The sequence below is a fragment of the Protobothrops mucrosquamatus genome, unplaced genomic scaffold (assembly GCF_001527695.2).
Source record: "Protobothrops mucrosquamatus isolate PMUCROS unplaced genomic scaffold, P.Mucros_1.0 scaffold56, whole genome shotgun sequence".
Taxonomy (NCBI): Eukaryota; Metazoa; Chordata; class Lepidosauria; order Squamata; family Viperidae; genus Protobothrops; species Protobothrops mucrosquamatus.
Genome location: NW_015386436.1, coordinates 386,893 through 399,894, shown reverse-complemented (window position 1 = coordinate 399,894; position 13,002 = coordinate 386,893). Strand labels below are relative to the sequence as shown.

Below are 13,002 nucleotides of genomic sequence, written 5' to 3'. Positions count from 1 at the left end.
CTGACAAGCAAAGTCAATGGGGGGAGTCACTTAACAGTCGTGATTCACTTAACAACTGTGGCAAGAAAGGTTGTAAAATGGGCATAACTCACTTAAGAAATGTCTCACTTAGCAACAGAAAATTTGGGCTAAATTGTGGTCATAAGTCAAGGACTACCTGTACTTAATGCATTTTTTAAATTAAAAAGCCAGCTCTTTGTTCATTTTTTTAGGCCAAGCATTCAGTAACACGAAAAGAATGCGACTTGAAGCCCTGCACAATTTGAAAATTAAATCCATCTCCCATCTTAAGTAAATCTTCAGTATGCTTCAGTCATAATAGGCATCCCAAACCCTCCTCCAAAAAGCATTTTCCTTCCTAACTAAAAACCTCCTTACCTCACTTAAGGATACTGAAAACCCATCATTTTTCAAGATGAGGCTTTCAAAAAAGGTCTAATAATAGTTCATTCCCTTCTCTACCCTTGAAATATTACCTTTATTACAGACAAGCAGCTGTTGAAGATTAAATAAAATGCAGGGAACAAAACTAAAAGCAGCAGCACAAAGGGTTTAAACATATTCTGTGTCTCTCTTTCAGGTAAGACTATGCTTAAAAAAGAAGAGCCAAAATCCATATTCTTAAGTTTTATTTAAACGCTTCTGACTGCAAATAAGTAAGCCTGAAGTGGAGCAAGGCAGGCAGGACCCCCCTCATCTATTAAGAGAGCAGCCTTACAGGTGATCCGCTGAAGGACACGCGTGAAGACCAGCTTTTGTCTTCTTGACATGCTCAACTACCACTGCTTGATTCATGAAATGCCAAGGAGGCTTGGGGAGGTCACTGTGTGAAGGCATTGAATACGCATCTGAGATAATTAAGATTTCAGCCTTCGAAACTCGGAAGGGAAGTGAACAGCAGTTAAGAAAATCAATAAGAGTCTTTTATTTGCAGTGACACAGATGTCTCAGTCAATAGCGTCTAATAGGCAGGCTTGATCGGCGTGGACAGGGGCTGCCTCCAAGGCTATCAAAGGGTTTCACCATGACAAACATTAAAACTTATTTATGTGGCTAGTGAAGAATCCCGCAGCCTTGAGGTATTTTTATTTCGTGGGTATATTTAAAGCCACGATGCGACTTTGGGACTTCCTGTTTGAATCAAAGTGGCCGGGAAGGGCTGGCCGGGCTCTTCTCTCGCCCGTCGCCTTCCCTGCAGACGTGGGAGCAGTTTTTATGATGTTCCCCTTCCGCAGAGCTTCCAGGGACGCTCCCCTCCAGTGACCCCTTTCCTACTCACTCCTGGGTGGCAGCTAGCAAACAGCTAGCAAAGCAGAAACCCTGTTTTGCTATTCAAAATTGATTACGTTTTCTCCCCTAAATTGAGGCAACCGAGTGGCGGGTGTGAAAGGCACTTCAATCTATTTGGAGCTAAATCCGATTAGTGCATTTTGAAAAAGGGGAAGTAAATTGGCGTGCCAATCCAAATCAATCAGGACAGGGGTTCCTCCACCACGCAAGCTCTGTGCCTGCCTTCGCCTCTACTTTATTAAAAGAACACATTACCAGTAAGTGAGCAGTAAACATCTCTCGGGTGATTTGAGCACACAAGGCATGTCTGAATTCAGGCAGGCATCTATCGCACCTGCAGCCAGCCCCACACCAATATACCTACCTGGCCATTTGCTAATATTTTCTTCAGCTCAGCAGAGGACTTCTTCAAACTGCAGCATTGGGCAGAACAAAGGTAAAAAGAGAAAGAAATAAGAAAAAGAAAGGTGTCTTAAGTCATTGTCCATCTGCACTTTATAGAGTGGAGCTACAACTTGTCCTTTGCTAAAGAGCATCTCATTGCTAATTGGAACATTTGCCTACGATTACAAGTGTGGTAAACTACGCACTGATATAATCAGAATTAAGTATGTAAAGCACACACATTTTGTTTCATTTATAATCTCCTTAAAATTCTGATAGTGACAAATGAATTTCCTTGGGGAAGTTAATGGTTTACCAAGAAAATCAAAAAGAACCTGGGAATGTTGCAGACAGTTCAAAGGTCGAGGTCCTCATGTAGAATAACAGAATTGGAAGGGACCTTGGAGGTCTTCTAGTCCAACCTCCTGCTCAAGCGGAAGATCCCATACCTTTTCAGACAAATGGCTGCCCAGTCTCTTTTTAAAAGCCTCCAGTGATGGAGCACCCATAACTTCTGGAGGCAAGCTGTTCCACTGGTTAATTGTTCTCACTATTAGTAAATTTCTCCTTAGTTATAAATTGCTTCCCTCCTTGATTAATTTCCATTCATTGTTTCTTGTCTTGCCTTTTGGTGCTTAGGAGAATTGATTGATCCCCCTTCTTCATTGTGGCAGCCCCTCAAATATTGGAACACTGCTACCCTTTCACCCCCAGCCCTTCTTTTCGCTAAACTAGACATGCCCAATTCCTGCAACAGTTCCTCCTATGTTTTAGCTTTCAGTCCCCTAATCAACTTTGTTGTTCTCCTCTACACCTCTTTCTAGAGTCTCAACATCTTTTTTTATCTCATGGCGACCAAAACTGGATGCAATATTCCAAGTGCAGTTTTACCAAGGCATTATAAAACAGTATTAAAACTCCACACGATCTTCATCCTTGCCTTTGTGGCCAAAACCTGTGAATAGCTGCAGTTTGCTATTTATTGAGAGGATGAGCCTGACGTCCTAGCTTAAGACCGTGTGCTTCAGCCCAGTTTAGCTGAACGGGCTTCTCCAGGAGCACCTGGGAGAAAAGCTGTCCCACAGCACAATCCAGCAGGAGTTCCTCTGCATGGACCGTATCTTAATCAAGTGTTGTTGTGCATGAACGCAAGGGGGTGCTTTTGTGTACTCCCTACTAATTTTATCCAAATATGTAAAAGGAAATTTTCTGCTGTGCCCATAAAAGTTAAATACTAACAACCATTTCTTACTGCTGCCACTGAAAACTACATCTGAAAAAAGAGCCCTTAAAAAGAACGATTATGTTCTTGACAGGCCGAAGTGTCTTGATCATCGATCCTGAGTGAAATAAAAGAAATTTCTTTGTTCTTTAATAAGCCTCCTCTCTGCTAGAATACTTTAAAGAAAAAGTACTTTGCCAAATGAAATGTACGCTGATCTTGTCATCTCTTGCAACTAGCTGTTTTGTGAACATGAAACAGAGGCAGGCTGTCAATGACTTCAAAACAGTCATTCCTTATGCAGATGGCTTTTGGAAATGAAAGCCAATTAACTGCCCCATTAGATGACAGCATCAACTCAAGCCATTGTTGGAGGGCACTTGCAGAATCGGCTCCAAGTGAGTGTAGCTGAGGAAATAAATGACCATAAAGCAAGGACGGGAAATTTGCCCTACAATCTGAGTTTAGACATCAGACGTATAATAATGACAGGCAATGCAATCTTTGCACTGAAAGTACAATGTGAAAATTATTCTGACTCTTCATGATAAACTGAAGAGGGTTTTTTTAAATACAGAACTCCACATTGGCACTTCACTGCAGGCCACCATGGTGCTCCTAGGCCATAGAGAAGGGGACTGCGTGCAACTGTATGGAAGCCCTTCTTAATGCCAGAGACCATTTTGGCTCTGCTTAGGGGCAAAGGTTTTCTCCTCCTTGGCAAAATACACCAGAGAACCCCGGCCTCCTTCCTGACTCTGCTCTTTTCCCCATCACTGCCCCTTTCCTTTCCCTTGGCTAAAGGCCCTGCTTTCATCTGGGCCAAGGTCAGCCCACCTCTTGTCCTTCCTTTCCATTATGAGAACCATCATGCCTCATTTTCCAGCCAGGGACTGAGCACAAAAAACACGTATGAGTAATCAGCTCAGATTTGAAGCAAAGTCTGCATTAACAAATAATATTGCAAGAAGGAACATTCTTACGATAATTTAGGAAAGTCTACACAGCACTTATAATTTTTATCCCGTGTTACTTGCAACTCCCTAGTGTTCCCATTTTACAGACCTTAAACTGAGACAGAAAGTCGGTGACTTATTTACAATAATATTTATATATCTCCTGCCTTTGTTATTTACGGCAGCAGACATTTCTCTATTCCTTTCTCCTCCTATTTTCTCCACAACAACCACCCCGTGAGATGGGTTGGGCTGAGAGGGAGGAGTCACTCAGCCGGCTTTCCTGCCCAAGGTGGGACTAGAACTCAAAGCCTCCTGGCTTCTAGCCTGGCACCTTCACCACCAGACCAAACCTGCTTAGATTTCCCTGCTGAATCTATAACTGGACCAACGTTTGAGAACCTTCCATGTTGCGCCTGTCCACCTGGGTGCCTGATAACTCAGGCTGCAACCCAACACAAGCGGTTTGGCTCAATCACACTTGGAGAAATTCTCCTAAAACGCAACGCCGTGCGCACAATGGGTGACAAGAGAGATGTACACTGCAGTGCATGCAAAATGTTCTTAGGGCATGTAAAGAAATCCATACCAAAGTAGGTTGACTAACAGGCAAGGTTAGTGCTGGATTCACCCAAAACCTTGCTGAAAACTACTCAACTAAACCCCCCCCAAATATTCCCACCTTCCCCCCCCCTGTTTGTTTCTGTTAATTACTATGCAAAAATCACTTCTGGGGCTGTGCCTTAATCTCCCCTCCCCCCCCCACTCTTACCTATGGCTTGGAAGGGAGTCTGTGATGGCCACACTGCTGTTGTTAGCAGACCCGGCTCGCGTATTTACCTGCGGGGGGGGAAAAAGAATCTTTATCCGTAGTTTTTATTCAGAGGACGTGGTTCTAATTAACCTGTAATTTGCCATGAATTTCCTATTTCACTAGGAAGGTTAATTAGCTAGTTGCCGATGGTAGAAATCCAGCCTGTATGTAGGTTACCACATTGTGTTATTGAGGAATCATGTTCTTTTATTCACTCTGCATTTGAAATGCTTGGTTAGGTAATGCAATCAGGAGCTGGCACACAATACGGCTTTCATTCCGTCTCTATTAAATACATCTCTTCCTTCCCTCCCCAGCCCATCACCTTTTTGCACGAATATATCAATTACCTCTCTCTAATGTCACTGAAAAGATGGAGGCATATCCTGCGCGCCGTATGGAACTCCTAATTCAACACATTAACGGCAATTACACTGGCCACATAAGGGTCGATCAAAGGAAAGGTAACCCCAATTTTAAAGCTGCTCTTACGCCACCTTTTGTCTTTGTTCAGGGGTAGTTGGGATGGTCCAAGAGGACCATTCCTGCAGATCTTCTGCAAGGGGACAGCAGGACAAGCTATCGCCCCCACATCTTCAAGGCTGACCTAAGAAACGGATTCACAGAACCCAGGAAGGAAGGGGACCGTGCCTTTCAGGGCGCAAGGTAGACCAGCTGAGCTCATGCCCAGGGAGGATCTGTCCTCTGCTGCAGTTTGTAAAAAAAAAAATCTGCTTGTCAAGGCTGAGAAAATACAGTTTTATCTGACATTTCAATAAGTGGAACACAGCATTGCAAATCTATCTACGTTTACGGAAACAATTATTGAAATTCCTACCTTCAGGCCATGTATGTTCCTTTTCCCAGGAGGCTTGCAAGCTGAAACAGTAATTGACTAAATTGTAGAATACATCAGCACCATTTACAAATTTGTTCAAAATGAAATCTTTTCTTTTTGTAACGAGAGCGATACAAAAATTAGCGGAGAGAAATGATCAAAAGGCATCTCCCAGGACTCTAAGCAGAGATGATAAAATGGGATCTCTGGACCTGTAGGAGCACATTTTCTTAAACGAACAAATCAGACCTTCAAGTGATTTATATCTTAAAAGATATTAAAATGAAAGCCATAAAGAGAATCTCCTGCTCCAGCTTTCAGTAACTGCACTATGTGTGTGCGCGTATGTGTGTTTCTTCTGCCCCCTTCTTTTTACACCATTTCATCTTCACATGTTTTTTAGTGACACTGTACGGGGGTGGGCAGGTTAACACATCAGCTGGAGGCTGGGTGTTTTAATATAGGGCGGCCATGTGCTCAGCACCCCAAAGAACAATGGCCTGCATTCTGTGTTACCACACAGTCTTCTCTGGTTTTCATGTGGGAAAAGAGAAGCTGGACATCAGGATCAGATACGGTACAAATTAAGATGCTCTTCCTAGCTATGTGCACAGATCCATTGTCAGGCTGTCCTCACAGGCTTCACGATGAGCTGGAGCAAAAGGAAGAATTGCATTTCCTTAACGCCCCCGGAATTTCGCTGCCCCTTTCCAACCCGATGCAGTGCTCTGGCAAATGTTAAAGCCACAAAGGCTTGGAGCTGTGTGTTACGGACAGTTCCCATTTAAAACTACAGCGCCCTACAAATGGTATGTTAAAGGGCCTGTCAATTTTGATTGATTGTCTGGGAAAGGATGGATTTGATTTCCCCTCTTTCTCTCCCCCTTCCTCTGAAATACATGCATTTCACTCATGGTTATGACAGTAGGAAACAGAGCTATTTATTAGTCAAGAGGACACAGATGATAGTTATTAAACACAGCAGTTAGGACAGGCCCCGTGCAATTTAAACTACATTAAACGTTGCTAGCATATCCTTAAATAAGAGATGCTGGGTTGCTAATATGTGGACAGAAGGAATGAAATATAGGAATATCATCCAATGGAAAAAAAAATAAAAACAAGTTATTCCTAGGCAGTGCAATGGCTCAGGGGTTAAGATCTGGGCTTGTCGGCTGGAAAGGTTCAAGACCCAAGCTCCATGCGAGGGGGTGAGCTCCCGTCCTCATCCCAGCTCCTGCCAACCTAGCAGTTCAAAAGCACGCAAATGCAAATAGATAAATAGTTAACCCTTCCGTGGGAAGGTAACTGCACTGTGACATCATGCTGGCCACATGACTTTTAAATGTGCAGACTTCAACTCTCAGAATTTCCCAGCCAGCCTTGCCTGTTGGCATCCACACATCTTGAAGTGGCTGAGGAACATTGATCTGTGCAACTGCTCACATATATTTAGCTTTGCCTCAATAATCCCTGCAAATGTTTATATATTTACTTACTTATTTATAAAATTTATCGGCTGCCCACCTTGCCATAAGGCAATTCTGGGCGGCTTACAGACATAAAATTCTGTTGCTAAGACAGACAGTTGTTAAGTGAGTTTTGCCCCATTTTGCGACCTTTCTTGCCACAGTTGTTAAGTGAATCTCTGCAGTTAATTTAGTTCACATGGCTGTTGAGTGAATCTGGCTTCCCCGTTGACTTTGCTTGTCAGAAGGTGGCAAAAGGTGAATCACAACTGCAATAAATACAAGTCAGTTGCCAAGTGTCTGAATTTTGATCATGTGACCAAGAGGATGCTGCAATGGTCAAGTGATTAGGCCAAACTGGCAACTTTTTGAGCAGATTGTGGGAATGCAATGGAGATAAAGTATCTTGTCTTCAGCAAAGCATTTGACAAAGTACCCCATAGCATGCCGATTAGCAAACCGATTAAATATGGCAGGACAACTGGGTAGACACGTAGCTGGCTTGAAAACCATCCTTATCCATGGTTCCTCCTGCAACTGGAGTCGTCATTGAGTAGAGAACTGCAACACCCTCTATCCTTCAACTACTTCATTAATAGTTTGAATGAAGAATGGGAAGGATGTTTCTCATCTGTTTATAGGTATCACAAAACTGGGTGGGATAGCCTTAGGTTTCTATGTTTTAATGTTTTATATTTCAGTTTTTATGTTGCAAGCCTCCCGGTCGCTCGACAGTGAGGTGGGCTGAATATAAAGTCAGTCAATCAATCAAACATCTAATACCCTAAAAGGTAGAAATAAAGATAAATGCAAACTTTGCTTAAGAAACATAAATTGAACATCAAGATGTAGGTTGGGAATATTTGGATTAACAATTGCAAAGGTGAAAAAGATCTTGAAGGTGCAGTTGGCTGCAAGGTGAGGCAGAGTCAGCAGAGGGATAAGGATGGCAGGGAGGTAAACTGTAATCTGAGGCTGCATCAGGCGAAGGAGAGTCCCAAGGCTTGGAAAGTAATATGTCCATGGAGATTCTCAGTCACCCCAAAGGTGCTTTTTCAAAAGGCCCCTGGACTTCCTTGGTTCTTCCCTGAAGACCTTCCACTTCTCGTCCAAGAGCACAGATAAACCTCCAAACAGCCTGAATGACTCTCACAAAGAGGGCTAGCGACCAGATGACTGCAAGGAGTATAAAGCCTCCCATTCTCCGCCATTCAGTTACAACTGAAGAAGCTTCTTGGATGAGAAGCGAAATGTCTTCAAGGAAAAACAAAGAAAGTCCAGTTGCCTCTTGAAAAAGCACCTTTGGGGTGGAAAGTAATAGTGTCAGATTCCGTTCAGGGGAAAACTGGTCTGGTTCCCAGAAGGGCAAAGAGAAGGACCAAGGGCCTGGAAGTTCAGGGACTAAGGGAAGTGTTCAGAGGAAGAGAAGTGGGGACATGGTACTTCGGTCTATAATGGCTGAAGCGTATTCTTTACAGTCCAGAGGGCAAGACATGAAGTAGAAGGTTCATCTTATAGGAAGGCAGATCCTAACAGACTTTTCAGAAAACCTTCGTAACAGAGAGAGCAGTATGAAGGTCCCCCCCCCCCAAAAAAAGGGCAAAAGGTAACTGCACTTTACTGGGGATGTTGGGATTTCTAGAGGGTCCAGAGCGTTTGACTCGACCGTCTCAGTAATCTGTGCTTAAAAAAAAGATTGGGGCAGTCTGAGGAAACAGGGAAGTGGGGGGAGTTGTCAGCAGCTCTGATGTACAAAGGAATCAGCATTATATGTACATGTGAGCAAGAAATGTTTGTATGCAAGAGGGAAACTGACTTATTTCTGTTCTAAATGCATCCTTTTTCACACAGGAGAATTCCATCTTCAAACTGCTGCCCTCTTTCTAACCCTGATCAGCTTTGCTAGGAAACCTGTCGGTTAATTGCTCAATTCAAAATGGAGAGTTATAAGTAATGAAAAGTCTATAATGTTTTAATTGGAAAGCTTGCAGCATGATTATTTATGCAGGGGAATAGTTTAGTTTTGAGGTATTTCAACTGATTTATTGCACTATTTGTGGCTTGGAGGAGGCCTGTGCATACAGCCACACTGAACTTTTAAACGTCCATAAGTTGTGCCGTGCAAACTATAATTTCTGTTATCCTGGTTTGCTTTGGAAAAACAACTGCAGCTAAACTCAAAGAATAGATTTCTCAACCCGAACTTAAGACCAAACTGTAGAATTATCTGTCTTTGAACCTCTAGAAAATAGAAGACCTGAAGGAACATTGGTAGGTGTTAGAAGCCATGCAAAATTACCTCTTGGGTAGATCTGCAGGGGCACGATCAGCTCTCCATTTCCCTGCTGCTCCATTACAGTTGTATAGTACTGAAAAAAATAGATAAGAATGGCAAGCAAGTTTGTGTATTTTGTTCAATTCACCAACTCCAGAATAGTTATATTAGAGGCAACCAATCATATGCTTGAAAAAGTGGCTGTTAAACATCTATCTGCTGTTGAACGTTCTCAGATCTCCCTCACAGGTTGGCATGCACACAATATATCACAACGTTCACTTCCCTTCCTCTGTATTTATCTGCCTTCAAAAGTTACCAATATGGCGACTTGGCCCCCAAATAGCAAACTCTGGACTCCAGGTAGTTCTCTTCCGTGGTTGCTGCAGCTGTCAAATATCTCTGCTCAGCCAGGCATGAACAGCCTGCAGTTCCTCCAATCCAAACACCACTCGGGTATCTGGCTTCCCTCTGCCCAGTCCAAGGCAGGCAGATATTTGTTCTGAGTTAACACTGATTGACTTTGGTTACAGAAACAAAAGCTTTCCACTCAATAAAGAGCACCGAAATTAGATTCAGACCGTCAGTCGTGGATGATGTGCCCTTTAGATGAATCCTTCCATATCCCAGCAGAAAATTAGGAGTACAGATCCTACAGTCTTTGACCTTTGGCCATGCTTAAAGAATCAACAGCAGTTCCTTCTGAAAGTCTACCATTAGTCAGGATTCCAGAAGGAGAAATAGACTGGATATTTCCAGAAACTGCACATCATGCATGTTCCTTTCATAATATGTTAGCATGGGTGAAGATGTGAATCTCAAATCACTATGATGAGATATTAATTTTATACCAATACAATTATACTACAAAATAGGCCATAGTTCTAGGTCACCCATGGAGAACCTCACTGATACTTAGCGGTGAAAGACAGATTCTTGAGACAGATTGGAACATCCTGCTAGAAAATATTGTGGAATTCTAGTAGTTTACTGGAAGACTGTTCTGCAGACCTTTTGCACTGACCCTAGAGATGAAGCCCAGCTGGTTGCAAAACTTCTCAATGGAATATCTATCTAGCCAAAACATGTGACTGTCCTTATTAATTGTTGTTAAAGTTTAACATGGCTGGCTGGGGAATTCTGGGAGTTGAAGTCCACAAATCTTAAAGTTGCCACGGTTAGACATCCCTGATCTAAAGACAACAGAATGCAGAACTAAATGAACTTTCAGCTTGATCTTGCAAGACAATCCTTCCTTCTAAATAAGGCGAGAAGCTGTGGCTTGACCCAGCTGAGTCCTCTCTATCTGTCTGCAAGGCTCTGCTTGTCTTTTGCTCTAGCATCAGCCTGGAGGCACAAAAGGAAACTACCAAGAGTTGAAAACATGACATCAAAGCTGTGCTCCAAAGCCGAGTTTCAGCTGCAGAAGCAGATTCTTATACGACTCTGACTCATTTTCCTGGGATTGACTCCAGAGAGGCGCTGAGTAGATTTTGCTCTTTGTTTCTTTAAAAATAATAATAATAAAAAAAGAATGGCCTTCTCCATTACTCAAACGGAGATGACAAGTAAATGAAATATCAATCATGTCAGCTGTCAACCTTTTGGGACAGCAATAACTGTTAACAAGTAGTCTGGAAAAATGGTCCAAAAATGATTTGTCCTCCACATCTCAGCACTTGGGGTTGCCATGGAAAGTTAAGATGCCAGGGGCTATTTGGAACACTCTTCAGGTATTCTTTTTAATGGAAAATTTGCCAGTTATTGATCCAAAACGTGTCCCCTTTGCTTCCAGATGGCTGCAAGCAACTTTCCAATCAGTGGCTGTCAAAAAAATTACTGCCTTTCTTTACCCATAGAAGACAACAACTGTAGACTAGCTCTGGTGTCACTTAATGGCTCTTTTTTAATTAACAAAGAGAAAGGCAGGGAAGCCCTTTGGATTATTTTTCTATGAATAAAATGTGCAATTAATAAACCTCAGTGTCCATCTCACCCAGTTAAGTGTTTAGTCATGGTGCTGATGGGAAAGTTTAGAAGTAACTCAAGGGAGAGAAGGTTTCAGTGAAAATAACAATCTCTGATGACAGAGGGATTCAAGAATGACAACCTATCACTCATTTTTCAATTAAAAACTGACCTTCAATTTCATCTTTATAGTAATTTGCATCAATGATAACACAGCAACATTCTAGGAATTATTTCACTCAGGTCTGAAAACTCTTAAGAAAAGGTGTATTTCTTTCTATTTCAGATTACAGCTTCTGAAAATGCGTTCTGGTTTCATGCCATCTGTAACTGGTCTTACAGGAGAACCGAGAGCCAGTCTGTGGTCTGGCGGTTGAGGCACCAGGCTAGGGAGCAGGAGATCATGAGTTACATCTTCCGAAGCGGTCGAAAGATTTCCGGCAAAAAAATATCGTAAATTGTGGTCATGTGACCGCAAGACACTGCAAATGGCTGTTAACGTGATCACGCCAGCGGCCAAGCGCCCAAACTGCAAGTCATGTGACAAATCCATGTTTCAAGTACCTTTTGGAGGGTCTGTCATAAGTTTGAACGGTCACTAAGCAGCCGATCGTAAGTCAAGGACAACCCATAGTTCCAAAGCAAAACTGAGAAAAAACCTGATATAAATTAAAACTGAATAAATTAAATATCCTCCTTCATTAAATATTTTTCCAACAATGGTCAGTTGGATGCTTTGAAGAGCTCCTAAAGAAAAACATGAAGACCTCAGAAATGTAGAGGCGTTGCAGAGACGCCAAATTGTAAAGTGTATCTCACAAATGAAAATATTCTCTTGCAGATCCTATCCACGCATCTCTCCACACACCCACACCGAGAAAGAAACGCCATCAACCTTATCTTGCTGTTGTGGGGCATCTAAACAATTATAAAGATACCTTTTGAAATACTTCTGACATTTCATCTCATGAAAAAGAGAAGACTTTATTTCTGAGTATGCATCATTCTGGATATGTTTCTTTTTTCTAAACATTTAAACATTTTCAAATACTATAAAATGGTTATAGTAAGTGTTACACAGTAAAACTACCACACTACTTCTCAATTAAAAGAGAATAACTGCAGCAAGAAAGACCCAGGTATCACTTGTTTGAAATCAGTCCCCAAAATACAGGCAGTCCTTGACTTACAATAATTCGTTTAGTGACTGTTCAAAGTTACAACAGCACTGAAAAAAGTGACTTATGACCACTTTTCACACTTCCGACCATTGCAGCACCTCCGGGATCATGTGGTCAAAATTTGGGCACCTGGCATCAGGCTCATATTTATGACAGTTGCAGAGTCCCCCGGGGTTGTGCGATCATCTTTTGAGACCTTCTGACAAGCAAGGTCAATGGGGAAGCCAGATTCACTTAACAACCATGTTACTAAGTTAACGACTGCAGTGATTCACTTAACAACTGTGGCAAGATAGGTCTTAAAATGGGGCAAAATTCACTTAACAAATATTTCACTTAGCAACAGAAATCTGGGGCTCCATTGTGATGGTAAGCCAAGACTGCCTGCACACGTGTTTAGACTGGAATAAGAAGGCAAGGGGTGGAGAAGATCAACAATAACCCTCCATCAAAAAGGAACAGGATTCGAAAGGGCTTTTTCTCCGTGGGCTGTGCAGCCCTCTGGGAAGCACCAGAGGCAACATAAGCTGGCCCTGTTTCAGACGCTCTCTGGGGCCAGTTCTTGAGGCTTCTGGGCCCTCTCCAAGCCCATTAAAGCGAACAGA

At 42.5% G+C, this 13,002-nt stretch overlaps 1 protein-coding gene across 1 annotated transcript in view; it reads right to left on the bottom strand.

Annotated features, from left to right (window-relative positions):
- MAP2K5 (mitogen-activated protein kinase kinase 5) overlaps positions 1-13,002 on the bottom strand; it is a 118,146-nt gene that overhangs the window by 98,444 nt on the left and 6,700 nt on the right. Inside the window, exons 3-6 of the mRNA XM_015811894.2 lie at positions 9,273-9,342; positions 5,505-5,545; positions 4,625-4,692; positions 1,655-1,703 (exon numbers count right to left, since the gene is read on the bottom strand). Coding sequence (XP_015667380.1) covers positions 1,655-1,703; positions 4,625-4,692; positions 5,505-5,545; positions 9,273-9,342 — 228 coding nt within the window. The remainder of the gene's footprint in view (positions 1-1,654; positions 1,704-4,624; positions 4,693-5,504; positions 5,546-9,272; positions 9,343-13,002) is intronic.